The sequence below is a fragment of the Lonchura striata genome, chromosome 4A, assembly GCF_050655825.1.
Source record: "Lonchura striata isolate lonStrDom1 chromosome 4A, ASM5065582v1, whole genome shotgun sequence".
Classification (NCBI taxonomy): domain Eukaryota; kingdom Metazoa; phylum Chordata; class Aves; order Passeriformes; family Estrildidae; genus Lonchura; species Lonchura striata.
Window position 1 is genome coordinate 15,027,221 of NC_140742.1, and position 27,961 is coordinate 15,055,181.

At 60.8% G+C, this 27,961-nt stretch overlaps 2 protein-coding genes across 10 annotated transcripts; one reads left to right on the plus strand and one right to left on the minus strand.

The window, feature by feature from the left end:
• The first annotated feature begins 1,157 nt into the window (after positions 1-1,157).
• On the plus strand, positions 1,158-21,449 carry DGKK (diacylglycerol kinase kappa). 7 transcript variants are annotated; one of them, XM_085570836.1, is made up of 30 exons: positions 1,158-1,297; positions 2,270-2,514; positions 10,871-10,981; positions 11,096-11,176; positions 11,397-11,501; positions 11,695-11,827; positions 12,008-12,114; positions 12,520-12,645; positions 12,792-12,894; positions 14,315-14,477; positions 14,574-14,682; positions 14,851-14,990; positions 15,125-15,206; positions 15,682-15,773; positions 15,998-16,097; positions 16,375-16,615; positions 16,855-16,953; positions 17,040-17,163; positions 17,581-17,688; positions 18,135-18,231; positions 18,310-18,417; positions 18,557-18,670; positions 18,803-18,937; positions 19,020-19,186; positions 19,305-19,422; positions 19,499-19,585; positions 19,676-19,792; positions 19,872-19,974; positions 20,469-20,599; positions 21,005-21,449. In XM_085570836.1, the coding sequence occupies exons 2-30, from the start codon at positions 2,317-2,319 to the stop codon at positions 21,077-21,079; spliced, it is 3,474 nt and encodes a 1,157-aa protein (XP_085426962.1). In that variant the 5' UTR covers positions 1,158-1,297; positions 2,270-2,316; the 3' UTR covers positions 21,080-21,449. The 7 variants fall into 7 exon arrangements, with proteins under 7 accessions (XP_085426962.1, XP_085426963.1, XP_085426964.1 ...); XM_085570837.1 differs by having other exon boundaries at positions 20,472-20,599; XM_085570838.1 differs by having other exon boundaries at positions 18,138-18,231.
• CCNB3 (cyclin B3) lies at positions 14,464-26,786 on the minus strand. Of its 3 annotated transcripts, none has more exons than XM_085570849.1 (12): positions 26,739-26,786; positions 25,307-25,425; positions 25,145-25,228; positions 24,866-24,984; positions 24,273-24,375; positions 23,860-23,958; positions 23,613-23,705; positions 23,251-23,388; positions 22,684-22,839; positions 22,244-22,393; positions 21,959-22,089; positions 14,464-15,766 (listed from the first exon to the last, which is right to left on the minus strand). In XM_085570849.1, exons 1-12 carry the CDS (start codon positions 26,740-26,742, stop codon positions 15,751-15,753), a joined length of 1,212 nt encoding a protein of 403 aa, XP_085426975.1. In that variant the 5' UTR covers positions 26,743-26,786; the 3' UTR covers positions 14,464-15,750. The 3 variants fall into 3 exon arrangements, with proteins under 3 accessions (XP_085426975.1, XP_077642692.2, XP_085426974.1); XM_077786566.2 differs by lacking the exon at positions 14,464-15,766 and adding an exon at positions 21,601-21,827; XM_085570848.1 differs by lacking the exon at positions 14,464-15,766 and adding an exon at positions 21,601-21,827 and having other exon boundaries at positions 26,710-26,786.
• Between the last annotated feature and the right edge of the window lie 1,175 nt (positions 26,787-27,961).

Here is a 27,961-nt window from a genome sequence, read left to right on the forward strand (position 1 = left end):
TGTGTCCCTGAGCACACTCACACCGGTGTGCCATTGAGCACACCCACGCTGGTGTGCTCATGAGCTCACCCGCACAGGTGTGCCATTGAGCACACCCACACCGGTGTTGTGTCTGTGAGCTCACCCGCACCGGTGTGTCACCGAACACACGCACACCAAGTGCCTGTGATCACACCCGCACCGGTGTGCCATTGAGCACACCCGCACCGGTGTCCGCGAACACACGTACAACCGATGTGTCCCTGAGCTCACCCACACCGGTGTTGTGCCCGTGAGCACACCCGCACCGGTGTGTCCCTGAGCTCACCCGCACCGGGTGCCCGTGAGCACACCCGCACCGGGTGCCTGCCGTGCCCCGTGGGCGGGCGGTGCCCACGTGCTCTCCGGTGCTGTGCCGTGCTGTGCCGTGCTCTCCCGTGCTGTGCCGTGTTCTCCCCTGCTCTCCCGTGCCCTCCCGTGCCCTCCCGTGCTCTCCCGTGCTCACCCCTGCTCTCCCGTGTTCTCCCCTGTTCTCCCGTGCTCTCCCCTGCTCCCCCCTGCTCTCCCGTGCTCTCCCGTATTCTCCCGTGCCCTCCCGTGCCCTCCCGTGCTCTCCCCTGTTCTCCCCTGTTCTCCCGTGCTCTCCCGTGCTCTCCCGTGTTCTCCCCTGCTCTCCCCTGTTCTCCCCTGTTCTCCCCTGTTCTCCCGTGCTCTCCCGTGTTCTCCCCTGTTCTCCCGTGTTCTCCCGTGCTCTCCCCTGTTCTCCCGTGCTCTCCCGTGTTCTCCCCTGCTCTCCCCTGTTCTCCCGTGCCCTCCCGTGCTCTCCCCTGTTCTCCCCTGTTCTCCCGTGCTCTCCCCTGCTCTCCCGTGCTCTCCCGTGCTCTCCCGTGCCCTCCCGTGCTCTCCCCTGTTCTCCCGTGCTCTCCCCTGTTCTCCCCTGTTCTCCCCTGCTCTCCCGTGTTCTCCCGTGCTCTCCCCTGCTCTCCCGTGCTCTCCCGTGCTCTCCCGTGCTCTCCCGTGCTCTCCCGTGCTCTCCCCTGCTCTCCCGTGCTCTCCCGTGCTCTCCCGTGCTCTCCCGTGCCCGCGCGGTGCCGCGCCCGGGCGCGCGCGGCGGCGCGCGGGTGCCCGCCGTGCCCGCATGCTCGGGGCCGTGCGTGGGCCGCCCGCGCCGCGCAGCAGCGCCCGCCGTGCCGAGCAGGCCGGGGCTTGCGGCAGGGGCAGGGCCGGGGCCGCTTGCGGAGGCACGTCCCGGCGGGGCCGGGGGGCCGAAGAGAGAGCGACCTTGCACCGGCGGCGGCGGCGGCTCGGGTCGCGCAAGGTGTGTGCGGTTCGGGGGGCGCTCCGCCTTCCCCCTCCCGGGCGAGCTGCGGGATGCTCGGCGGGGATCCGGCACCCGGCAGCCCTGGGGCTGGAGGAGGCGATGCACCGGCTGCAGGGGGGGCGGGCCGCAGCGCTGCCCTCGCTCCCTCCCTCCCTCTCCTCTCCTCTCCCCGCAACGCTTGTTGCTGCGCCGGGAGACGGCACCGCGGTTGCCGGCAGCCGCGGGGAAGGGGGAGGGCGCGGCGGAGCCGGCCCGTGGTAGGTGCGCGGGGCCCGGCACGGCGCCGTGGGGTGCCCCCCGCCACCCCCGGGCCGGCCACGGCAGCCCTGCTGCCGTCCGGGTTCGCTCGTCGAGGTAGGTGCCCCCCCGGTCCCTCCGCAGCCCTCGGGGCCGCGGGATGCCATGGGGACGTGGCTTCCCCCGCATGCGGGAGCCCCGCGCTCCCCCCTCCATCCCAGCCCACCCGCAGTCACCTGCTCGGGGCTCGCAACCCACGGGCGCGGGAGGTGCACCCACCCCTCCCCAGCTGCCGGAGCCAGAAGGATGGCGCGGTCCAGCTGCTGCTTTTCATGGAGATCCCTGTGCTGTCCCCGGCCTCCCAGGGCAGCCCAGCACCTCGGGGGTGGGCAGCAAGGGGAAATAGCACAGGCTGCGGGAATGGCTTCCACCCCTCTATGCACCAATGTACCAATGCCCGAGCGTGGGATAACCACAGTCTCCTGCGCCCAAGTCGGGGACAACGCTGGGATGCCAGGTAGGCTGAGGAATAGTTGGGACACTGAAAAAAAGCAAGGAAGGAAAACTTTGCCTGCAAGGATGCCACCCTGAGTGTCATTTCTGGGCAAGGATGCGCTACGTCCCTTGATTTCCAGGACTGCACCTCCCAGCTGGCAGAGCCCTACAGGATGAGGGGCTATGCGTGCCTCTTCAGGGCTTTTCCTCCATTCCTATGCGTCCTTGTCCTCTCAGGGCTGTCATCAGGGGCTGCAGAGCTCTGAGCCAAGCCAGGTTGGAAGATGGCCGAGAAGCTGGTGCCTGGGGACTTGTTCTCCAGGAAGACCCGGGAATCAGTGTCATCCTTGGACTTGGACAAGCTGGCACCCATCTCACCCGAGGTGGGTGGCGAGGAGTCGTCCGACAGCGAGGGAGAGCAGGAGGACAGTTCTCACAAGCTCATCCGGAAGGTTTCCACCTCGGGGCAGATGAGAAGCAAGGTCAGGGGTGGCGGATGCCGCCGGTGAGGGGCTGGCTGGGTGTGGGGTCACTGCTGAGAATGGGGCAGGGGAGTTCACCAGGGTGTAAATCAGTTCCAGGTTCTTGCTGCTGGCAGACTTGGCCCATCCAGAGCTTGGAGGGTTCTGGCCCCATGTGTCCTGTGGGAGGGCACATAGAAACATGCAAACCCCACAGTGGTAGTGCCAGCATTGGTCCCGTGGGGCTGTGAAGCACAGATTTTATCCCACTATTCAGGAACAGGGTCTCTCCCATATCCACATAGCTCCTACCACATTGCCTTCATGCTGCATTTGTATCCCCTGGGTTCCCCTTACCTGTCCCTGGAAGATGAAGACTCTTTTTTGGGAGGCTCTGCTCCGTGGATGCTCTGGGGCTGAGGTTTAGGGTCATGAAAGTTCTGTAGGCTCCTTGGATCCCACACCCTGCTGCAAGCATTGTGTATCCAGGGCTTGCTGGGTGGCAAAATGGAACCTGCATCTTTCCTAGTGCCCCAGATCAATTTGGCTGTGCCAGCTGCCCATGCTCCCCATTCCCACAGAGCTAGTTTGCAGTGGTGGTTTGCTGGACAGAAAGGGAACACCTTTGAGGTCAGATGTGACACTCATACTTCCCAGGCATGACAGCAGCTGGGGTGTGTGTGTGTCTGTGTGTGTGTGTGTGTGTGTGTGTGTGTGTGTGTGTGTGTGTGTATCACAGGTTGCTCAGAAAAAGCTATTTTGATAGCACCTACAAAATATGGGGTGTGGTGCCTTTAGCCAAACAGGAATGCATGGTCAGAGGTGTCCCAGGTCAGGAGAGTGAAATGCAATGCAGGGAGAAAAAACCTGGGCTGAATGGCCAGGTGGGATGTGGGGAGAGAAGGGGGTTTGGGGGGGGGACATTTTGGGGAGGGAGGATGCAGACACAGCGCTGGGAGGATGCTCTGGATGACATGCTGGTCCTTTGCATCGACCTTTCAGCTGCAGGAAGAAGGTGGTGGAATGAGTCAAGGCAGTGCCTGCAGTGTTGGGTGGCACACGGGGGCTGCTAGAAATCCCCCTGCAGCCAGCTTTTGGTGCCAGCCACCCCTCAGCGGGGATTTGGTGGCTGTGCTGCTGCAGGGAGAGGGGAGAGCTCTGACAACACAGCACAGGAATGTAGTTGTGGAGAAGGGGGCAATCACTGGACTCTAGTGCTGGGTGCTGAGGGCATGGAGGAGGGGGAATGAGGCAGTGAGGGGATGCTTGGGGCTGGGGTAGGCTCCCCTCCTGCTGGCCCTGTCTTGGCTGTTACGCCAAGCCTGGTGCACTGGCATGTGGTGGGGCAGAGGATACCTGCCCAAGGGTATGGAAATTGCATCCTCCCAGCCTAGCACTGTGGGGATTTTCCACGTGGCAGAAGAGACTTCTGGGGCATTGAGAGGGCTCTTACTGAGTCCCTCTGGCTGCTTAAGGAACATACCTCAATTTCCCCTTCTTTGAAGCAGGCTGGCATCAACTCTGCCCTTTCCAAACTGGCTGCCAGGTGGGTGTAGAGGGCTATGCGGGTCAGGCTGCTGGGGAGGAGGTCGCCAAATCCCCCCACACCACCAGCAGGTTCTGGCCTCGTGCTGACAGGCTGCACGTGGGGAAAGGCTGCTGTGGTTGCTGCCCACATCCTGCCTGGCAGCAGCAACGAGCCATGCAGGAGCATGGCTGTGCAGCGTGCCAGGGGAGGCAGGTGGCGTGATGGATGGGCAGGTGGAAATGACATGTCTGAGTTAACAGCCCATGGAGCTGGGGGAGAGAGTGAGAGCTGGCAGGGCTGGAGCTGGAGGGGCCCGAGAGTGAGCTGTGCATGCTTCCCCTGCCACCTCTGTGTTTTCAGTGTTGGGGTTCAGTGTTTTTCCCGAGGATTCCTTTGCCCTGGTCCAGATGGGCAGGACTGCACTTGCCAGCCTGGCCTCTGGTTGGATGGACTCCTTGCTTTCTTATGGGGATGAGGAGTTTTGGATGACATTGCTGCTGCCACCCAGGTCAGGCTCGCAGCCCTGACATGGCACACGTGCTGCCTGTCACTCCAGGCACAGCCACAGGGTGTGTGCCATGGCAGGCACCTTCCTGAGTGGCATCCTTGGCACCCAGGTGAGGCTGGGGGAGGGAATCATTGCCTGCACCCCAGGGGCAGGGCCTGAAGAACACAGTTTATAAGGGAGAGTTCAGCGCCAGGGTGGCAGCTCCTGAGACGCCACGTTGCGGGGGTCAGGGCTCACTGTCCTATTTTGGGTCATATGTGGTGGGTGGGGTGCTTGAGAGGGTCTACAGGAGCCTGCCATGTTGGGGGGCTGGGAAAGGTCAGGACCCCCACCCCATCCACAGTGCCTGGGGAACTGGGGAACCCTTGGTCTCTGGTGATGGAAGCAGGCAGCTTCTCCCACTCCAGGCTGTTGTCCAGCCCCTGGGACAGGAAGAGGTGAGGATCATTTTGGGATCTATTGAATCCCTCTGATTGCTGCTCCCCATTCCCAGTGCTCCTGCACTCTGAATGCTCATGCCCCCACATCCCTTCCTAAGCCTCCCCATCAGTCACATCCCCCCCACTCCACACCTCCAGGCTGGAACTGCAGATGCCCTGTGGGGTGCTTTGTGCCAGCGTTGCTGTGGAGGTGGCGAGGTCATTGTACTCGGTGACAAAAACAACTGCCAGATGCAGGTGTCCCTGCTGGACTGAAAGGCTCCAGGATGGATGGAGTCCTGCTGACATTCCCCCCCACCCGCCCCCACCCTCCTCAGTGCATCTGGGGGCTGCCAGTTGCCAGTTTTAGGTGTGCAAGTGCAGAGTGGGAGGGGGGTGTGACTCTGCTTCCCAGCACTGGTCCCCTTCGGGCTGGGCGAAGGGGAGAGAGGGGCCACTGGTTCTGGGGTGCACCAATGCATTTGAGTTGATGGGGTGGTGGGTCACACCTGGCCCGTGTGGCTGGCATGTTCATTCCCAGCAGCTGCCTCCCAGAGTGGAGGCAGAGACTGATCCAGCAGTGCTGTTTGGTTCAGCAACACGTCCTGGGATGATTGCACCACTGCTGGGAGGCAGAGGCATCAAGGGGGAGACAGCAGGGTGTGTGCCAGGGATCCAGGGTTGCCCATGGCATGAGCACAATGCATGGCCATGGTGGGCAGGGGCAACCATGGCTTGTCTGCTGTTTGGAAAGGGGGACAGTGTTCCCAAATTCCTGATCTTGAGATACATCACAGCTGTTTGGTGGGGCTGAGGGACACACCAGAATCCTCCCATGGGGCTCAGGGAGGTCAGTGGGTTTATTGGTACCCTTGTCCTTGCTGCAGGTATCGAGCATCCTGCAGGCTCGGGGTGCCCCAGGAGTGGGGCAAGCTGTACCTGTGCATGCTGGGGTGTTGGGCAGCTGTAGGAGCCTGGTGAGGCAGTGCTGTGGAGCCAGGCTGTGGGGAAGGCTGCCAACTGAGTGCTAAATCCTGCCCAAAAGATGAAGAAAGAAGGTAAAACTGGCTGGGACCAGGCCTGGAAACCTTTCTTCTGCAGCAGGAGGGTGACTCCTGAGCAGTGCATCCTCTAGGCTTGACACTGGTGGGGTACTGGAGCATCTCTCATACAGAGAGAGCCTGGGAGAGCTGGGATTGTTCATCCTGGAGGAGAGACTGTAACCGAGGGGTTTGAAAGGGAGGGTGCAGCAAAGGGGGAACCAGGCTCTTCTCAGTGGTGCCTGCCAGTGGACAGAGATGAAGAAATAGGAATTGCACCTCAAAACAAGAAAACAGTCTGAGACCAGGGAGGCTGGGCTTGCTCTCATTAATCAGGGCTCACCAAGCTGGTGCCTGGGCTGTGAAGATAGCCCCGCTGTCAGGAGCCGGATGTTTGTGAGGTTTCTCAGGCACTCTGCTCTCTCCTTGCTCACTTTTTCTGTTATATGAATGTCGCTCTTGTCCATCAGCTCTTGCTCAGCCCTGCTGGGCAGAGTGGGAGGGCTGTGCCCCCCAGCACTGGGGCACAAGGTGCAGAGGTGAGCTAGCACAGCTGGGCTGAGTGGGATGCTTGTAGCAGGGTGCTTGGAGATCAACGTGGCTGTAGATAGGGAAGCACGGCCTCATTTCTAAAAAGCAGCTGCTGGATAATGTGCTATAGGGGGTTTGCCTTTCTTCTGGGGGCTCCTTTCCTCATTCCTCTCCTCCTTTTGGGCACCTTTCAATGGCCTTGTGGGCACGATGTGATGGCTTGTCAGGACTGGTGCTGGGATCTCCTTTTGAGCATCCACCCAGCACGGTGTGGGACACTGTGGTTGGTCCTGCATGGCAGAAAGCTCCATCCTCTGGGAGCAGCTGAGCCTGTGGGGCCATAGCACCTGTCAGGCACTGAGCCCCCTGACTGCCCAGTCCCGGAAGAGCTCTGCTGTGTCACAAAGCCTGATAAGGTTTCCAACTGATTCCAGCCCGTGGGGTGCCTAGCAGCTCCTGGAAGCCCTACAGCTGGGCTGTTTGAGGTCTGCCAGCTTTTCTCTGCTGTCCTGGTGCCTGCTGGATCATCTGGGAGATGAGCTTTTATACAACTGGACCCTGGCTTGTGCCCAGTGGGGTGCTGCTCTTGGAGTAGGAGGGTGGCTGCCTGGAATGATGCTGGTGCAATGCAGGTTGGTGTGTTGACAAGTTATCCTCTTTTCCTTCTCCTCCTACCGGGTGAGGCATCGTGTGGTCACAGAGGGAAGTATATCCCTTCAGGAGTGGTGTAGGGTGGCCAGCTGTGTGGGCAGATAGTGTGGTGCTCACCAGCTGTATGTTATGGCATTCCTGAGTACCAACCTTCCTGGCTCTTCTCCAGGCACGCCTTCGCTGTCCAAGCTGATCCCAGCAGGAAAACCCTCCTGCCTCAGCTGTGGTCAGACCTCGCTGCACAATGGGCAGGAGTGGTGGGGCAGAGCTGGGAGAGTGGGGTGACAGAAAAAAGCAGCATCCTGAGGCTCTGCTGAAGGAAGGGCTGGCATTTTGGGTTGTAGCCTGACCTGGAAGAATCCCTGCTGGAGGGTGCTGAGCTGCCTGGGCTGCGGTTCAAGCCCCCTGCTTGTGCTGAGCACACAGGCAGGCTGTGGCATGGTGGCCTCTGGAAACCAGCCCAGTCCTGGCACAGCACGTGGCTGGCCGTCCTCCCAGGGCCATGTTTACCTGTGTCCCCTCTGAGGCTCCAGTGCCACTGCCACTCCAGCTGCATCTGAGCTGGAGGTGGTAGTGGGTCTGCAGATGCTGTTTGGTTTAATTCTTGCCTTTGCCTTCCTGCCCGGTGCCTCTGGGATCCCCCCAGTGCTGCTGCTGAGTCCCCTGGGCTGGAGAGAGCAGGGAGGGACCTCGGGATGGGGCAGTGGAGGGCTGGGACAGAGGAGCTGCCTCTGGCTGATTGCTGGGCAGGTTGCATGTGGCTCTGGGTGTGCTGCCTTGGCTGCTGAGGTGAGACCAGCTCTGGCTTTGCTGAGGCTCCCTGCAGTGCTGCCTGGGGCTTTCCAGACAGAAAAGCTGTGGTTGGGGTGAGTGGAGTGGCTTGGGTTTGTTTTGGGGTGTGGGTGGCACGCTGTGCTTTACAGCTGTGCAGTGACTGGTGCAGAGCTCCCAGCCAGTGGCCAGGTGCTGCCAGTGTCCCCAAAACTCCAGGAAGAAGAGGCAATCCCTGTGCTGCAGGTGCTCAGGTCCAGCACTCTGCAGCTCTGGGGTACCTCATAGCCACTTGCTATATAATTGTGGTGGCCCTGGTGCTCTGGGCAGGGCTCTGGGGAGCCAGCACAGCAGGGCTGATGCCACCCTGGCACGGCCTGCCTGCCCTTGCCATCGTCACCCCTGTCCTGTTTGCAAGGAGGAAGCACTGGGCTCTCCCAGCAATGCTGCAGCGTGGCTTCCACCGTGTGCCTGGGCCTGCTGCTGCCTTGGTCATCAGGTGTCCTCCTGTTGTTCATTCCAAAAACAAGGGTCCAAAACCATGGAGCCTCCTGGGAGCTGCTCCCTGCCCCAAGCAGGTGCCCCTGGCTGAGACCCACGGTGGCTTCCCACAGTGAGATCCCAAAACAGCCCTCTGGCACCCCAGACTTGTGTGCCTGCCCAGCAGGATAGGACAGCTGGACTCCTATTAGGGCTTATTTTGGAAAGGGGATTTGCCTTATTTTCCCCAGGGAGGGTTTATGTGGCCCCATGCTGGCACCAATGGAACCTGTGCGCTGTGGCATCACACAGCAGGGATGGTGGGGCCTGGGTGGGCAGCTGAGGAGTTGTGCAGCCAAATGCTGCACATGGCAACACAGAGGGCTTGGGCTTTGATACCCAAAGTAACCCGCAAGGGTGGGCGTGGGGAGAGGTGCCCCTGAGCTTCTCTACACCAATTTTGCCACCCCGTGTTGGGATGGCTAGGGATTAGTCTGCACTGGTGGGAAACTGAGGCACACTCCCCCCAGCCATGGTATGGAAGTGTTGTAAAGCTCTCATGGGTGTTGTGGTGGAGGTGGGGGAGTCTGCCTTTCAGGGCAGCTGCATCCTGTCCCTGGGAGGGCCGGGACTGTGACACCTTGGGGCTGGGTGATGACTTTTTGCTGCTGTCAGCAGCTGCAGGAGTGGGTGCCACCCTCCCAGGCAGCCAGTCCTTCCTTGCTGTATCCTGCCACCCCCGTGGCCCTGGAGCCAGGCAGAGTGCTTATGCCCAGCTGGCTCCTGCCCCTGCTGTGATAGCCCTGAGACACCTTCAAGGACCCTCCTCTTCCTTCTCCTTGTCATCCTTTTCTCCTGCTGCCACCCTGCCCTTCATTGTCACAGTTCCTCTCCCACTCTTGGCTGTCACACACTGCCTGTCCCTGCAGCAACACAAGGACTGCAGCAAACACACACAGCACCTGAGCCTGATGAGAGCAGCCAGGAGTGCTGGATGTGGTGTTTGGGGCTGGATCCCCGCTGGGCCATGACAGGACCCTGGCTTGTCCCCTCCTGGCGTGGGACGAAGACTGCTGGGGTGCGTGGTCGTGTGTGGCTCTGGGGGGTCACAGCTGGACCCCACTGGAGGGTCCCTCTGTGCTTTCACAGCTGAGAGGCCGGGGAAGGGACACGGTGTGCCCTGGGTGCTGGCACTGGGGACAGCTGGGCTGTTTGCACCTGCACCGACAGCCTGAGGCATCATGGGGATTGACCACAGCCAAACTCTGCACCAGTCCTGGGGAGGGATAAAGGCTTAAAACATCCCTCTTCAAACTCCAAGCTGGAAGAGAGCAGGGAACAATGTGCTGGGTGCCCCAGGGAGGTTCCAGAGGGTTACACATTTGGGGAGTTGAGGCTCAGGGAGCACCCCAGGTGGGGTTTTAATTTCTTTGTGAAGGCTTCTGCTATTCCTGGTGCTTTGGCCATCTGGTTCAGACCCGTGGGGCAGTAGATGAAGGCTGACACCTGGGGCTGGTGTGTTTGCAGGCTGACGGGTGCCTGGGTGCCACCTCTCGCTGCACATGGGTTGGCACAGGAGTGCAGAGCCCCAGGGCCACGCTTCTCTCACTGTGCCCTGTGCCCAGTGTTAATTTGCTGTTAAATGTGGCTTGTCATCATGTGCCTGGATTGGATACAACCGCTGTGGCAGCTAATTGCAGAGGAGCAGCTGAACAGAGCTGCCGGTGGTGTTTAAAGAAGATACAATCAAAGATGAGGCAGTGCCAGAGCATCTCTGCCGCCTCTTTCAGGCTCATAGCCATGTTGCAAACACTAATTAATTGAGTCTTGTAAACACCACTGCGAGAAGGGTAAATATTGGCAGGTGCTGCATTTCGGGAAGGGCAGAGGACGGGCAGCCAGGTTGCAGTGATGCACTGTGCTGCAAGGGATGCTCTGCCTGTGGGCTGCCCTCAGCCAGGCTGTCCTCTCCGGGGGCTCTGAGGAGAGCTGGCTGCTCTCCAGACCAGCTGAGGCTGCAGTAATGCCCAGGTAATGCCACTTCAAATATGCAGTCCAGGTATCTCTGGGGCACTAGTGTCCTCTTAAAGGAAGCTCTCCTGGCTCCAGTTTGCCCTTGGCTTCTAGGGAGCTGCAGCAGGGTGAGGATCTCCAGGCACTACCCTGGGGGTGGAGAGGAAATATCAGCAGTGGAGCTTCTGCACTGCTGAGACCTGCATCTTTCAGCCCTGCCATGCCCAGCAGCATCCTTCCAGATGACAGGGAGTGCCCAGTGCCCAGGCAATGGCAGGCAGGGAACATAATTTCCCCTGCTACATGCAGCAGAGAGTGAGCCCCAGAATGTCCAATCTGTGCTCCTGGGGACCCAGGGACTGGTGTCACAGGGGGAAAGGGTGGCTTTGGTGACCCCGAGGGGCTACAGGAGCTCAGGACATTGTGGTCTCTGCAGAAGAGTGTAAAGGAGGGGCTGTTGCTGAAGCAGACGAGCTCCTTCCAGAGGTGGAAGAGACGATACTTCAAGCTGCGAGGCAGGACGCTTTATTATGCCAAGGATGCCAAGGTAGGCGGGGGGGTGCTTCCAACATCCTCAGTTGGGGGGGCCCTGAGCCTGCCAGCCCAGGAGGGGACGGGGGGGGCAGCCTGCTGGACTGGGTTTTTGCTTCCTCCCTCGCAGTCCCTGATCTTTGATGAGGTGGACCTGTCCGATGCCAGTGTGGCCGAGACCAGCACCAAGAACATCAACAACAGTTTCACGGTGAGGGAGCTGTGGGGCTGCACCCTGTGGAGACCTCGGCACCTTGTGGGGAGGCACTAGAGACCTCCCTCATCCCCCCAGAGCCATGGGGCACTCCATAGCGTGGCCTCCCGCTGCTCAAGGTGGCCCTGGTGTGCCAGAGATGGCTGGGGTCTGGGCTGGGCCCTGGCTGGCCTGGCAGTGGCCTTGCAGGAGAACATGGGGCTGGTGGCTGTTGCAGGTGATCACGCCGTTCAGGAAGCTCATCTTGTGTGCGGAGAACAGGAAGGAGATGGAGGACTGGATCACTGCCCTGAAATCTGTCCAGAAGTGGGAGATCCACGAGGTGATGTGGGCAGGGTGCTGTATGGATCTGCATTTCCATGTGGAGTGTGTTTCCCTCTGTGTGCCTTTGATTGCCAGACAAGAGCTGCGTTGCCCCACAGACAGGAGTTGGGCTGGGGGGACTCGGGGGGTCAGGAGGGAGGGAGTGCCAGCTGAGGGTGCCAGGCACTGATGGGGCAGGGCTGTGCCTCCAGGCCACGCAGTTCAACATGGAGCACTTCTCGGGCATGCACAACTGGTACGCCTGCTCCCACGCCCGCCCCACCTTCTGCAACGTGTGCCGCGAAGCTCTTCCAGGGGTCACCTCCCATGGCCTCTCCTGTGAAGGTCAGCGCTGGGGTCCCGCTGGGAGGTGGGGTTGGCATCAGCCAGGGCAGCCTCTCAAGGCTGGCCCAGAGCAGGAGTGCTGCAGGGTGGTGCCCACTGCCCAGATGCAGAGGGGTTTGGGACCAGGGATGTGCATGCTGCGGGGACCTTCCCTGCTCCTCACTGCTCCCCTCCACGCAGTCTGCAAGTTCAAGGCACACAAGCGCTGTGCTGTCAGAGCCACAAACAACTGCAAGTGGACGACTCTGGCCTCCATCGGCATCGAAATCATCGAGGATGAGGATGGGGTAAGCAGGGGAGTCCCTGTCGGGACAGATCCTCCAGCAGAACCAGCCTTGCTGTGCCCAAATCAGGAAGGAGGAAGACACTGTAGCTGTCCCCCGCACTGCGTGGCCTCTGGGCTTGGCTCTGCAGGGGCATAGCTTGGGGACTCCTCCTCTGGAGCCCTGTATCAGGATCCCCTTTAGCTGTCCATGTGGGACCACCTCCAGACATTTCCTGGGGATGTATCTGGCCTGCCTCACATGCTGATGGCTTCAAGCCAGGTGGGCAGGGATGAGAGGCCATGGGAGGGATCCCAGGCCTACCTTGCCCTGCTGCACGGCACCACCTCCATGGTGCTTGGGGAAAGAGGTGGCTGTGGTCTCTCCCTCAGGCGTGCAGGATGCTATTGGTAGCTGCCCTTTCTGCAGGTGGCCATGCCCCACCAGTGGCTGGAGGGGAACTTGCCCGTCAGCGCACGCTGTGCTGTGTGCGACCGGACCTGCGGCAGTGTCCGGAGGCTGCAGGACTGGCGGTGTCTCTGGTGCAAGGCCATCGTAAGGATGCACCCACCCCTGTCCCCACCCCTCTCCCAGCACAGACAGCGCTGCCCCTCCTGTGTGCATCTCTGTGAAAGCTGGTGCTGGAGACTTTGGTGCTGCATCCCCCAGCTTTGCTGATACACGTGTTCCTGTGCTCCCAGGTTCACAGTGCCTGCAAGGAGCTCCTTGGCAAGAGGTGCCCCCTGGGCCAGTACAAAGTGTCCATCATCCCACCAACTGCCTTGAACAGCATCGATTCTGATGGTGAGTCCTGGAGGGCACAGGGCTGGTCTGGAGCGGGGGACAGGCTGTTTGGGACAGGGTTCTGAGCTCTCTGAGGTCCTCTGGAGGTATTCACTTGTGGCACAGCAGGAACACCAGCTTCAGTAGGCTCCAGAGTCAATGCCCCTCTCTTAGTTGAAGGCTGCTTGTTGCCTTGCACTCTGTTTCAAGGCTTGGTGGTATTGTGTGAGCTTTGGAGTGGCATTTCTTGCCTGCATGTGGCTTTAGCTGCTCCTGCCAGGCCACCACTTGCAGTGGGTCAGGACATGGTCCCACTGTGCTGGGATCAGCAGTGCTAGCCCTACACCCCTGAGGTGGGCTGTTCTCTGTTGCACCTCAATGGCTCAGCATCTCTCAAGGCAGGATAAAGCTCTTGCTTGGGTTATTTCTCAGTATCTGAAGCTCAGCTGGCTTTTTGGTGGTGCAGAGCACAGCTTTTCCCTGGCACGGGACACTGCAGGGAGAAGCCATGTGGAGCGTGGGGGGACCCCCCCAGCTGTCTCCTTCTCCTGAGGGGCCCAGCTGGGCTCTGCCGAGCAAAATCTGTTCTCCTCCGGATATTTCTTTCTTCATTCTTTAGTGCTTTTCAGCACTCAGCTCAGCCGGTGGCACATTTGCCTCTAGTTACTCATTGGGATGCTGTCAGGGTAACCATCACGTGCTGCTCCTCAGCTCCAGAGCCTCGGCTGCTGGTGGCTGATCCTGGCAGCATTTCTGTCCCATCCCTCTCCAGCAGCCCGGCCATCCGTGGCTGTGAGTGCTGCCCACCCGACTGGGAACAGCTCAGCAAGGCCTCAGTCCCCCTTTGTCCTGCCACGCTGTCCTGCAGCACATGGGGACTGCTGGCAGCAGCTTTCCCGCTGCAGCCCACGCTCTGACTCAGCAGCGCTCGGTGCTTTGTGTTCCCCATCCTCGCTGCTCGGCTGGGCTGCCGGTGGAGATGGAGCAGGGGCCGGGCAAGGAGGGGGGGCTGTGGGATGTTACCCCCGTGCTCCTGCTGGGGTGGGGGTGCTAGGGCTCTTGGCTGCAGCCCACGGGGCTCGAAGGGCTGTGGGGCTGGTGCCAGTGGCATGATGGTGCTATGGTCCCTGCTGCAGCACTGCTTGCTCTGCCAAGGGAAGGAGCCTGCAGACACAGCCAGGGGACTGGGATGGCCAAGATGTTCCTGAGGCAGGTGTGGGCTCTGGGCCAGCTGTAAATCCTGCTCTGCCTAGGGCACATTTCTTTCCCCATCTCTTTTCCTTAGAAGCACAGTGCTTCCTCTTCCCTCTGCCCCTCACCATCCCCATCGCTGCCCCTCCTGCCCCAGCACCCCACAGACAGATGGAGCATCCATACTCTGCTCTCCTGAATTGTGTGTGGGGAGTGAGAGCCGGGGCTCATGTGTTTGGGTTTCCTGCAGGTTTCTGGAAAGCCACCTGCCCCTCGACCTGCTCCAGCCCTCTCCTGGCCTTTGTCAACTCCAAGAGTGGGGACAACCAGGGTGTCAAGTTTCTGCGCAAGTTCAAGCAGTTCCTCAACCCAGCCCAAGTCTTTGACCTCATGAATGGGGGCCCACACCTGGGGTAAGCACCAGCCTGAGCACCGTGGAATTGCCTTGGTGGGATCCCCGTGGGCATCTGGCACAGCACCTAGTGCCTCTCTCCTTGCCCCCCACCCAGGCTGCGCCTCTTCCAGAAGTTCTCCACCTTCAGAATCCTGGTGTGTGGTGGGGATGGCAGCGTGGGTTGGGTGCTCTCTGAGATAGATGCCCTTGGCCTCCACAAGCAGGTGAGTTGGGAGTGCCTGGCATTACTAGTGCATGCTGGCACCATCCCCGGCCCTGGCACCCCGTGTGTGCTCCAGGTGCTGCCAAGCAATGGGCACAGCAGAGTTGGGGGTGTCACAGGTGCCCTTGGGGGCTGCTCTGAGCCCCCCCACTCTGTCTCTCTCCTGCAGTGTCAGCTGGGTGTCCTGCCGCTGGGGACTGGCAACGACCTGGCACGGGTCCTGGGTTGGGGCAGCTTGTGTGACGATGACACTCAGCTGCTGCAGATCCTGGAGAAGCTGGAAAGGGCCACCACCAAGATGCTGGACCGGTGAGCAGGGCACAGAACACCTGCCTCTCTGTCCCCCCTGCCTTGGCATCTCTTGGACAGCCTGTCCCAGTTCCTTGCCCGTCCCTGTGCTAGGGGGCTGGGAGATGGCAAGCAGCCATGGTCTGTGTTGGCAGGTGGAGTGTGCTTACCTATGAGGCCCCCAAGCAGTCCCCGTCAGCCCTGAAGGAGGAGGAAAATGGGGACTCCAACATCCAGGTGGGAACTGGATGTTGGCATCTGGGGGCTTGAGATGGGGAGGGCAGGCTGGAGGGCAGGTTCCTGTTCAACCCAATTCCGGGACACACAGGGAGGGATGGCACAGGGAGAGGTTATTCTGGGGGTCCCTGGGGATCTGAGGGGGCTGGAGTTGGCTGCATGCACTGAAATGAGCCTGGCAGGTCTCAGCTTGGCATGTGCAGTTGGGAGCAGGCAGAAGGTGAGGTAGAGCTAGCCTGCCACCTGCTTTGGACTCTTCTGTGTGCTCCTGTTCAGCCCCTTGCCTCAGTTTCCCTCCCGATGTGACTGCCCTCCCCTCTGCCCAGCAGCACGGGCATGGCTACCCTCAGTGCTGGGGAGGGCTGAATAAGGGCTGATCATCCCCAGCTCCAGGCTGGCTGGGCAAAGCTCCATCCCTGAGCGGGGCACATGGCAAGGTGGCAGGTGTCCAGCTGTCCCCACCTGTGTCCCCCAGGTCCAGATCTCGCATTACGCCGACTCTGTTGCCTTCCACCTGGCCAAGATCCTGGAGTCAGACAAGCACTCAGTGGTGATCTCCTCTGCAAAGTAAGGAGGGGACTGTTGATGGGGGTGCCAGGAGCCCCTTTTGCTGGGCTGGGGCTTGTCCTCAGCACCACTGCACCCCCCTCGGCCTGGCTGTCCCAGCGGGTGGATAATCCTGGCGTGGCCCTCGGGAGCAGCGGGTGTTATCCCAGCAGGTGCCCTGGCTGGCACCTGTGCCTCTCTGGCCACGCTGTGCCCCTCCTGACCTCCAGCCACTTCCCTGGCAGGTTCCTCTGTGGCACTGTCAATGACTTTGTGACCGAGGTTGGGCGGGCGTACAAGAGGGCAACGGAGAACAAGCAGGAGGCTGAGCTGATGGCACGGAAGGTGTGTTGGAGGGGAGCTGGAGGGTTGGGTAAAGCTGTGGCAATGCTCCCGAGCAGGGGAGGGGCTGCTCCACAGGTCTATGCCCTTGTTGAGCATGTAATTGGGGTGTGCCATGCTTGGGGTGCCCAGGCACAGGGTGTCCAGGTGTTTGGGATGCCCAGGCACGGGGTGTCCAGGTGCCTGGGGGTATCCAGGCACTCCTAGTGCCCGGGAAGCCCCCAGCACTGGTGGGGGGCAGCAGCTTGTGCCAGTGCTGAGTGGGGTAGGTGTCCCACAGTGTGCCATGCTGAATGAAAAGCTGGACTCGCTGGTGCGGGAGCTGAATGAGGAAGCTCAGGCCATCATGGTCCCTGAAGAAGTGGCACAGGCCACCCATGCTGATGTCAAGGACCAGGAGAAAGCTGGCAGCTTCAACCCCAGTCCTGTGCCTCGCATCTTCAAATCCAAGGAGCAACTCATGCTGCGGGCAAACAGCCTGAAGAAAGCCCTGCGGCAAATCATTGAGCAGACAGAGAAAGGTAAGGGGGTGGTGGGAGCTGGCAGGGAGCTGGCTGATGCTTCCCTGCAGCAGCCTGGCAGGGGCTGTGAAGCCTCAGTGGGTTGGTTGCTGGACCCGTGCCTTGGTTCTCCCCTGGGATCCTTGGGGATGGCAGCAGTGGCCCCACCCTGGGCCCTTCTGGCCCAAGTCCACAGGGCTGACTCGAGGAGGGGCTACAGGGCTGCAGAGCCTCCCTGTCATGCCCCTCTTTGTATCCAGCTGTGGATGAGCAGAACAAGCAGACCCAAGCCTACCAGGGCAGCGTGGGCCCCAGCAAGGACATCTCGGAGGAGTTCAACAAGGAGGAGGAGAAGCTCAGTAAGATGCCAGCAGGGCACATGGCATTTTGTGGGGGCACGGTGGTGAGCTGTGGGACGGGCTCAGAGTGAGAACCCCTGTGGCAGCTACCTCCCTGTCACCCTGGCCAGGCTCCCGGCGGGTGACAGTGACCTCTGCATCTTCCTCCATCATCCTGGACCGGCCAGACACCTTTGGCAGCTTGCAGTTCCCTGAAGACCCCAGCACCCTGTGAGTCAGGTGTTCTGCCTGCCCTGGGGACCCTGGCCCTCTCTTGCTGCCCAGGAGCAGAGCTGGGACCATGCTGCCCTTTGAGGGGAGCCTCTGCCCACCAGTGAGGCACCTCTGCTACCAGGCCCTCCCTGGCCAAGCAGTGCCTGTACTGGGGGGGCCAGCCTATGGATGGTGTGGGATCTCTGGCTGATGCTTGGAGCTTGGTGCTCCCGCCTGCAGGCAGGTCCTGGATGTGCCATGGGTGTCCTGCCATGGTGACTGAGAGAAATGCAGCCATCCCTGCTAGTTTTGGTCAGGCTTCCCAGTGCCAGCTGCCCTGCTCCAGTGGGTGTTACACTGCATCCTCTGGTGCCAGCCCAGAGTCGGTGATGTGCAGCTGCTGCTCAACCTGATTTCCCTCTTTGCTGATTTCAGACACTTCTCGGAGAAATGTGTCATGAATAACTACTTTGGCATCGGCCTGGATGCAAAGATCTCCCTGGAGTTCAACAACAAACGCGATGAGCACCCCAAGAAGTGCAGGTTGGCTGGAACCCCCAGATTTGCCCCAGGACAAACATGTACCTCTGGCTCCCCAGTGCCATCAGGTTGCTGGGAGCCGTAGGGGTGACTCGGTGCTACTGTGCTGGGGACCCTTCCTGCAGCAGATTTTGTACCTGCACCCATTGTTGGGATGAGCACCCCTTGGTGGCAGGCTGCAAACACCCCAGAGAGGGTGAAGACACAAGGACTTGGTGGGATTTACTTCCTCTGCACCTGGAGAGAGGGACACTGCCATGCTGGCGTGGAAGGGTCGATATCTGGGTGCAACATGCTGCACCTTTGGCTTTTCTGGGAGGTAGCAGGAATTGAGGAAACTAAAGTCAGCAGTCTGGGACTGTTGAGCACGGTGCCCCAGGAAGGGTGTGGAGCCTGTGGCAGGCAGTGGGGAGCCCACGGCCCCTCATCTGTTGCACTCTGCCCCACAGCAGCCGCACCAAGAACATGATGTGGTACGGGGTGCTAGGCACGAAGGAGCTCCTGCAGCGCACCTACAAGAACCTGGAGCAGCGGGTACAGCTGGAGGTACAGGGCTGGGAGAACAGGCAAGGGGTGGCAGGGGCAGCGTTCCAGCAGCCCCCCAGGCTGAGCCCTCTCTTGCAGTGTGACGGGGTGCCCATCTCACTGCCCAGCCTGCAGGGCATTGCTGTCCTCAACATCCCCAGCTATGCCGGGGGCATCAACTTCTGGGGAGGCACCAAGGAGGACAACGTGAGTGCCAGTCCTGTAAGATGAGCTGGGTGGCCTGATGGCCTTGCCCCAGTCCTAAGATAGCCCAGGGCTGGGGTGTCCCTGCTTTGGGCACAGATGGGGGAAAATGGAAGTCTTCATGCGTAGTGTTCCTCTGCAGAACTTTGGGGCTCCATCCTTCGATGACAAGAAGCTGGAGGTGGTGGCAGTTTTTGGCAGCATCCAGATGGCCGTGTCACGGGTCATCAACCTCCAGCACCACCGCATTGCACAGGTAGTGGCAAGGTACCCTGCAGGACCACAGCTCGTGCCTGAAAGCTCTCAGGGCAGCAGCGGAGCCAGAGGCAGCGTGGCTCTGCTCAGCCTGGCAGCTGTTGATGGCAGCCCTGGGCTGTGTGCCCCGCAGTGCCGCGTGGTGAAGATCACCATCCGGGGCGACGAGGGTGTGCCTGTGCAGGTGGATGGGGAGGCCTGGATCCAGCCACCTGGCATCATCAAAATCCAGCACAAGAACAGAGCCCAGATGCTGACGAGGGACCGGGTGAGAGCGAGGTGCTCAGCAAGACCATGCCGGGAATGGGGAGGTATGACCATCTCAGAGGGGCCGTGTCTGTCCCCCGCAGGCATTTGAAAGCACCCTCAAGTCTTGGGAGGACAAGCAGAAAGGGGAGAGCTACCGAGCAGGCACACGGCCACGGCTCAGCTCCCAGCAGTCCATGGAGTACCTGACCGAGGAGGAGAGCAGCCTCTTGCAGCAGGTCTCACGGGTGGCCGAGACCCTCATTGCCAGGTCAGACTGTGGGAAGGGAATGTGGTGGGCACAGGCAAGGGGGAACTGTGCTGTGGCCATGCAGAGTGCCTGCCCAGCCCAGGGGAGCCCTGGCAGCTCCAGCCCCTGTCACCCGCAGGATCCATGAGGCAGCCAAGGCTCACAAAGCCATGGAGCAGGAGCTGGCACATGCAGTCAATGCCAGCTCCCTGGCGCTGAGTGAAGCCCTCTCCCACAAAGCTGCTGGCACCTCAGAGGTGAGCGGGGACTGGGCAACCTTCACCCAGGCCCCATGGGCCCTGCAGCTCAAGGGGCTACCCCTCTGTGCCCCAGTTTCTCAGCAGGAATATGGCTGTGGAGATGGTGCTGAGCATCAAGGAGCTGTGGGCTGAGACCAGGGCATTCCTGGAAGGGAAGGCGGTGAGTGAGGGGCTGGAGAGCACCCAAAGCCCCTCAAGGCTGCTAGCTCTGGGGTGGCAGCAGGGCTGGGCATGGTCCCTGTCCCCACAGCTGGACTCGCCGCAGGAGGAGGAGGCGCTCCAGGGCCCCCTGACTGTGCTGGGGCAGGAGCTGCAGCGGCTGCTGGACATCCACTGGCTGGGCCCCATTGCCCACCCTGCTGAGGAGGTGGGTGCACAGGGCCTGGGGTCTGGCACAGCCCAGGCTCAGGGAGCTGGAGCATCCCACCAAGCCTGGCTTCTCACAGGAAGGTGCCAGCAAGGGCAGCTTTAAGCTTCGCCTCAACATCCCCAAGCCCAGGAAGGAGAAGGACAAGCTGCAGAAGCAGAAGGCCAACAGTGCACTCCCAGGTAAAGTGAGCAGTGTGCCAGGGTGGTGCAGTCCCTGCTAGAAAGGACCCCCCTCTGCTGACCTATCCCTCAATCTCCTGTCCTGGGGATGCTGGGGAAGAATCCTCAGGAAGGGGGAGCAGGGCTGGCTGGGGGTGGCACCCTCGTCACCAAGAGTCCATTACAGCTTTTTCTGATATCAGACATGCAGAGCACCCCAACCCCATAACTCCTTGGCTAGGGGGAGAAGGGAGCTCTGTACAGCTCAGACCTTTGGGTAAGTCCCTTATCCACAGCTGGGGGTCTGGTTGAGGTGGAGCAGCTCAGGCGCTCCATAAGTAAGCCAAGGAGAGGAGAGATCTCTGCAGCCTGAGCAGGCTGTGGCCCTGCTGGAGTCAGGGGTGGGAGGGGGTATCCTGTCTGCTGACCACAGGCTGCCATCACTGCTGCCTGCCCTGCTGCGTCCCCTGCCTGCACAGGACCCAGCAGCCCACCACTGTTTTCCTCCCTGCTAGCAGACAAGTGGGGCTCCGAGGAAGTGGCAGCTTGGCTGGAAGCGCTTGGTTTAGGGGAATACAGAGAAATTTTCATCCGGCATGACATCCAGGGCTCAGAGTTGATTCTGCTGGAGAGGAGAGACCTTAAGGTACAACCCCCTTGTGCCTCCTGAGGACACCCCCTGCCCTGAGGAGCATGGTGTCCTCCATCCCTCCTGGTGGCAGGTTGGCCCTACATCTGGGTCTGCAGAGTTGAGCTTGTGTAGCCTGTGTGCAGGGGTGGGGAAGCAGGGGAGGGTGGCCTTGCTCCTCCAGCTTGCAAGGCTCCAAACACCTGTGCAAAGCACTGTCAGCAGCACCCAACCCTCACCTGCACTCAGGTGTGGGGATGTGCTTTCAAGAGGACAGCAGGCTTCAGGGAAGCACTATGCTCTAGCCATGGAGAGCACGGGGAGCTGGGCTGTGCTCATCCTCCACCCTGTGGCTTATCTACCAGCAAGGGCCAAGAGCTGCACCCCTGCAAATGCATCACCTCCACTTTCTCTTTCCTGCAGGACCTGGGGATCACCAAAGTGGGCCATATGAAGAGGATCCTTCAGGCCATTAAGGAACTCAGCAACCTGCCCTAGGCTGACAGCAGAGCAGCAGCCCAGCCCAGGTGCTGGGTGGGTGCTGCCCCAGGGAACAGGGGTTGGGTGGGGGAACAGGTCCCTGCCCCTGCCCCATATGTGTGGAGCCCCCCCTGCTTGCCTTGCTTTAACTCTGTCCCCAGTGACCCTGGAGCCACTGCTTCCCCCCAGCCTATGGGGCTGGGGACACAAGCAGAGGTCAGCCCTGATAGGTGTGTGGTCTGACCACCAGTCCCACCCCATCAGGGTCACTGTAGGAGCTGGGGCCACCCTCTGTGTGCTCAAGCTGGAGCCAAAGCAAAGTTTCCCCTTCCCCTTGTGGGTATTTATGCTGTGTAAATATTTGGAGAGAAGATACTCATTGCTGCTGCTCGCATGGTGTCATTACTAAGGGGAAGGTGGGGAGGAGGGAATTGAGAATGCCTTTCCAGCCTTCAGCTCTGAGCTTCCTGCTCTCAGTCACCCTGCTTTCACCCTCTGTCTCATCACCACACAGGGAAGTACAGTGCTGGGGCTCAGTCTCCTGTGCCAGCATGTACAACAAACATATTTTATTAACAGTTACACGTGACTTTTTTTTTCCCCTCCCCCCCTCTTCCTCAGTTAAAATTATGTACATGGTACCACCCTGCTTGAGGGTACCCCATTATTTACAGGCTTATTCACAGAGTAGGGCTAGGAGCTAGTGAGTGTCTCCTCGAGCTTGAGCATGTCCATGGGGGTGACTTTGGCAACCTCAAAGAAGACCCTGGAAGGAATGTGTTGGCTTAGAGCTCAACCACAGCCCTGACACCCCTCCACCAGTGCTCCCAGGACCCCACAGAGCCCCGGGGTGCACGCTGGTGGTGTCACTCCCTGGGACATCCCCCCGACCCTCACCTGTGTGAGTACTTGCTGCGCACAGCGTTCAGCTTGTCGCGGGGCTGGTACGTGAGCAGGAAATTCAGCCTCTTCACCAGGGGGTGCAGGTCCTGGGCACTGTACCCACTGTAGTACTCCAGAGTAGGGGTCTGCAAGGGGACAGCAGGGCTGAGCCGTGTCCTCAATGACAGGACAGCCATCCTCTTCCCTTTTCCAGCATCCAAATCCAATCACAGCCCTAGTGCATCACCCACTCATCGTTGCATCCCCCTGCAGCACCGCCTCGGCAGGGACAGTACTCACCCAGCCCCCGAGGTTCTTCATGGTAAGTGCCAGCAGCAGGCAGCTGGCAGCCAGCTTGGAGGGGCTCTCGCGGGCGTAGTCGTACTCCTGCAGGGTGATCTCGCACAGGAAGCGGGCCAGCGTCAGCGTCTCCATGGTGGCACGGGCACACTGCAGCCGGTGGGCAGGGAAAGGCTCAGCCTTTTCAGCAGTGCTGCTGCCCCTTCCCAGCCTTTCCAGGACCTCGACTGCTGCCCCTGGGGCACAGCACAGGGATCCCACACACCCCCAGCCAACCCAGACCACCACCCTCACACCCCTGAACGCTTTTGAGGGGACTTGGATGAAGTTTCCTTGGTGCCAGCTGGGAGCCTGAAGCCCCAGCAATGGGAGTCACTGTCCCATGGAGCCAACAGCAGGGGTGCCTGGGGGCACCCAGCCCACCCTCCGAAAGCACTCACCTTGGCAAAGCGCCGCAGGAAGCGGTAGGGGATGGGGATGTTGATGTCGAACTTGAGGGTGCTGAGGATGCTCATCTCCATGGCAATCAGCTCCTCCCGCTTGTAGGCATCATCACAGATATAGAGGAAATCGTCCACACACGGGGGGCACCGCTCCTGTAGGGGCACAGCCACTCAGCACCCCAGCAGGGGCTCATCCTGGCCTCACCCAGGAGATCCCAGCCATCCTGCAGGCCCTGTAAGTGCTCACGTGCTGCTGGACTCAGCAAGGACTGCTAACACCCCGTGGGACATTTGTGATGTCCATACTTGAGCCTCATGCCTGCGCTAGGTAAACTAAGGTATCCTGATGGTCAGTGCAGAGCAGAGACAAGCTGGCTCTCCAGTGACAGCAGGACACAGGTTTCAGCCCATCGTGACTGTGTTTGCAGCCCTTGGGACAGGAAGGAGGAGCGTGACACACATGCCACCTCAGGGCAGTAAGCTGGCCTTCTCTAAAACCCCCCAGGGACCACAGAGGCACAGCCCCTCTGCCCCTGCACCCCAGGAGGGCACACAAAGAGTCACCTCAAATTTGGAGGCAATGAGGATGGCAGTGGAGCCGATGAGCTGCAGCTTCTCCCTCATGCTCACCACCTCCACCAGGTAGTGGTCCACTAGCTTCACAGCCAGGTATAGTGTCTCATGGTTCAGCTCAAAGTTCTCCTGCAAGAATGAGAGTGGGGATCAGAACAGAGTGCCAGACAGAAATTGGGCCTGGCCAGCTCCTTCCAGCTCTCACAAAGGCCAGGGTGCCTATGGCCAGGCTCAGAGGGTGGGGTAGGATTAGCTCTGCACAGGGAATGCTTGCAGGAGCCTCTGCTGGCACACAGGTCACACGTGCCAAAGGCAGCACAGGGGCTGCTCTGCACAAAGCTGAGCCCTCTCACCTGCACCTCCACCATCCAGTCCACAAGGATAGCACGCATGTCCCCACTGATGTCTGTCTGCTTCTCCATGTAGTCAGGGAGCAGGAATTTTTCCTGCCAAAGAGCCAGCTGTGAGGGACAGGGCAAACACCCCCACCCTCAAACAAACCTCTTCTCACCCTGTGCAGCCCCCTGCCAGGTGGTCAGAGCCTCTGGGCAGTCAGGGGCCCTGCTGCAGTCACTCCTTCCCTGGACAGGCATCACCCACCTCTCTCTCCCGCATGTATTCAAAGATCTCCTTGGCATACTCTGCACTGGCGTAGGGGTCACCCAGCTGCTCCTTGTCAATGTCCTCCACTGCTGGCACCTGCAGGCATGGAGGAGGCAGCAGTAAGGGGGAGGCCGTGTGGGTGCCAGTCACCTTCTCGGGGCAAGGCTGCTGCTCCTCTGCACCCCCCTTTTCCTCCCTGCCCTCATCACCCTGCAGTCCCTGCCCCACTCTTTCCCAGGGGAGGATTCCTGAAGGAAGATGCTGGTGCACTTTGCCCCCCTCCCCAGCTTTCCATCGCCTTGGCTGAGGTCTCTGCAGGGCCCAGAGCACTGCCTGGTGCCCGAGCACCACCAGTGCAGCCACTGGTGCTGTGATGGGCATGGGGCAGTGCTGCAGCCCAGGGTCCCTACCCTCTGCTCAGGGGGCTTCAGTTCCTGTACTGACACCGGCTTCTCTGGCACAGGATCCACTCTGGGCTCTGCAGGAGCTGTAGGGGGAGTTTTCTTCATTGACCTGGGAAGGACAGGAGAATAAATCATTGCTGGGAGAAGACCAAACTTCTTGGTTTAAAGGGGCCTTCCAGAGACTCTTGCTGCTTCAGGAAGGAGCAAAACCAACCCTAAAATATCCCCACAGACTCCTAGAACCACTTAGGTTGGAAAAGACCTTTAAAGATATTGAGGACAGCAGTTCCCCCAGCACTGCCATGCCCACCACTAAACAATGTCCCCAGTGGGCACATCCACATGACTTTTAAATCCTTCCATGGAAGGTGACTCTACAACTGTCCTGGGCAGCCTGTGCCAGGGCTGAGCAGCCCTTCTGGGGAAGAAATTTTTCCTCATATCCAACCTAACCCTCCCCTGCCACAACCTAATGCCATTTATAATAGCTATACTCGTTCCCTCCTGCATCTGGCTCAGCCTCCATCACCCAAAGGAAGCCCCTATTACTCGTCCCCATGGGACAAGTTTGCAGCAAACCCCTGCCACCAGCTACTCACTTTTTAAGGTTGATTTCGTTGTTCTTGGCTATCCCTAAGGCATTATGTGCCTTCTGTGCCTTGGGTGGAGCAACCTTCACAGCCTCCTTCTTGCCTGCCACCACCTGGTTCTTGCGAGCCTGTTTGGGTCACAACAGGGGCATGCAGGGGCTGCACGGTGGAGAGCAAGGTGTGCCCTGCAGGGAGAGCCCTCCTCTTCCTCATGGGCATGGGGTGTGCCCCCCACCACGGGGAGCTCACAGGGCACACCAGAGCCCCCACCCTCACAGAAGCACTCACATTGGTGAGGTCTCCAAAGGCTGATCTCTTCTTGGGCCCACCCTGGGGTGAGGATGAAGACCTCTTGGCGTGAGAGCTCTCCTCCTGCAATGGAGGCTGTTAGAAGATGGTGCTCAGCAGCCCCACAGGGGCTCGACAGCCCTCGCTTGGCTGGGTGCTCACCTTCTCAGGGTCGACATTCTCTGTAGCAGGGCCTGCCTTGCCTGCCCGGGGCTGTTTGGTGGCCAGCATCTTGGCAGTGCGTGGCAACGGCACCCTCTCCCTTGGTCTCTGTGAGCAAGCTGGGGGCAAAGCATGGTGTGATGGAGGCTGCTGCCCACCTGCCTCCAGGGACACCCTCCCTTGGGGCAGCGCAGGAGGATGTTTGTCCCTCCTGGGGGTTAGCACAGCAGGATTGATGCTTTCCCTGAGCATGGCAGGGGGGTGGTGCCCCAAGACAAGCCCTGGCAAGGGACAAATCTGGCTAGGGTGCTCCCAGGGAGGAAGGGACACAGACCCCAAAGACCACCACCAAAAGCACTCTGCTGGGCGAGGTGGTAGGGGGGACAGGCAATTCCCACATTCCTGCACCCCAGAGAAGGACGCAAGGGCTCGAACTTCCTCAGAGAGCTGGAGGTCTTGGAGATCCCCCCTCTCCCACAACCTCAGGGTCCCCTGGGGGACTCGGAAATCCCAAAGTTCCCCTCTCTCCTGCATCTCTCAGAGTTCCCAGGGGAGCTGGGGATCTTGGCAGCCCTTACTCCCTTGCACTCTCCGGTGTCCGCACGCCTGCCACCAATTACGGGTCCCAGTGCTGCCCACTCCCCCGCAGCCCTGAGACCCCACTCCCCCATAGCCAGGGGGGATCCCCCCACTCACCCATGCCCAGAGATGTCCCTTCCCCACTAACCCATGCCCGGCTCTCCCCGCTCCCCCACGCCTGGGATGGGGATGTTCTTTCCCCACTCCCCATGCCCGGCTCTCCTCTCCCCACTCCCCCATGCCCGGGTATCCTCTCCCCATGCCCGGCTCTCCTCTCCCCGTTTCCCCATGCCCGGCTCTCCCCACTCCCCCATGCCCGGGTATCCTCTCCCCACTCCCCCATGCCCGGGTGTCCCCACTCACCCATGCCCGGGTATCCTTTCCCCACTCTCTCCCCATGCCCGGGTGTCCCCACTCACCCATGCCCGGCTCTCCCCACTCACCCATGCCCGGGTGTCCCCACTCACCCATGCCCTGGGTATCCTCTCCCCACTCACCCATGCCCGGGTGTCCCCACTCTCTCCCCATGCCCGGGTGTCCCCACTCACCCATGCCCGGGTGTCCTCTCCCCATGCCCGGCTCTCCCCACTCCCCCATGCCCGGGTATCCCCACTCACCCATGCCCGGCTCTCCCCACTCACCCATGCCCGGGTACCCTCTCCCCATGCCCGGCTCTCCCCACTCCCCCATGCCCGGGTACCCTCGCCCCATGCCCGGGTGTCCCCACTCACCCATGCCCGGGTGTCCTCTCCCCATGCCCGGCTCTCCCCACTCCCCCATGCCCGGGTATCCCCACTCCCCCATGCCCGGGTGTCCCCACTCACCCATGCCCGGGTATCCTTTCCCCACTCACCCATGCCCGCTCGCTGTCCCGCACCTGCGGCCCGGCACTTTTGAAAGTAGCAGTTCGGTAGCGGCCGGCCAGCACTGGCCGAGCCTCGCCCAATCAGCGTGCGAGGCGGTGCCAGGCGCCGGCCAATCGGCGTGCGCGCAGGGATGCAGTTGCTAAGGAGCGGGGCGGCAGGGTTTAAAATTCAACGCCGCTGACCAATGGCAAGGCGAGCATGAGGCAGGGGCGGGGCGAACGCCGGCAGGGCGGGCGCTGATTGGTGGGAGCGGGCGCCGTTTAAATCCGTTCTGCGCTCTGCAGCGCCGGCATGGGCATGGCGGCCCCGGCGCTGCTGTGCCTGCGGCGGGCGGAGCGGGCACCTGGGGCCGCTGGATCCTCTGGGATTACTGCCTCCATTGCCTGCACTGCCTCCGCTGGGGTCACTGCCTTCACTGGGTTCACTGCCTCCATTGCCTGCACTGCCTCCGCTGGGTCCATTGCCTCCGCTGCCTCCGTCTGCTGGGCGTCCCAGACCTCGGGGCTGCCCCTTCCCATGGGCTGGGGAGCTCCAGCCTCTGGGGTTTGGGGCAGGGTGTGCTGGCCACGCACCTTCCCTGGCCCCGTGTCGCGAACAGAGGGCTCTTGGATCGCTTGGATAATCACGGAGCGCTTTGGGTGGGACGGGACATTAAGCTCAACCCGTTCCACCCCCTGCCATGGGTGGGGACACCTCCCACTGTCCCAGGCTGCTCCAAGCCCCATGTCCAGCCTGGTCTTGGGCACTGCCAGGATCCAGGGGCAGCCCCAGCTGCTCTGGGCACGCTGTGCCAGGGCCTGCCCACCCTCACAGCGGAGATATTTTTATTATATCCAGTCTAAGCCTACTTTGATTGTCTGCACTAGCACAGGAGCACTGCTCATGTGGTGTCCTACAGGCTGACCAAGTTCGGGGTGAGGCTCTCTGGGACTCCCCCATCACCCACAGGATGTCACAGTCACTGTCACAGTCATTGTGCTACGGGGCTGGATGAGAGACCGGCCACTTCTCGGACATCTGCCGAGGGTAAGAGCACCCCACGTGTATCCAGGACCAGCCCCGAGGGCACTGCAGTTCTTGGGGAGACCCCTGTCCTGCAGCCAGGCTGCTGGACGGGGAGAGCTCGGACAAGGCTCGCTCAGCCTGGCAGTTGGTTTGAAGTCAATTTCCATGTATCAGGAAAGGAATGCATGAGACTCCTCACACCCAC

Excerpts from the sequence above, each read along its gene's own strand:
- CCNB3 (XM_077786566.2), bottom strand. Across the intron at positions 25,229-25,306 it reads AGAATGTCGACCCTGAGAAG|GAGGAGAGCTCTCACGCCAA; the intron begins GTGAGCACCCAG and ends CCTCCATTGCAG. Across the intron at positions 22,090-22,243 it reads TGAAGAACCTCGGGGGCTGG|ACCCCTACTCTGGAGTACTA; the intron begins GTGAGTACTGTC and ends GTCCCCTTGCAG.
- DGKK (XM_085570836.1), top strand. The coding sequence starts at position 2,317 with ATGGCCGAGAAGCTGGTGCCTGGGGACTTGTTCTCCAGGAAGACCCGG. Across the intron at positions 19,793-19,871 it reads TTGCCCACCCTGCTGAGGAG|GAAGGTGCCAGCAAGGGCAG; the intron begins GTGGGTGCACAG and ends GGCTTCTCACAG. Across the intron at positions 20,600-21,004 it reads TGGAGAGGAGAGACCTTAAG|GACCTGGGGATCACCAAAGT; the intron begins GTACAACCCCCT and ends TCTTTCCTGCAG.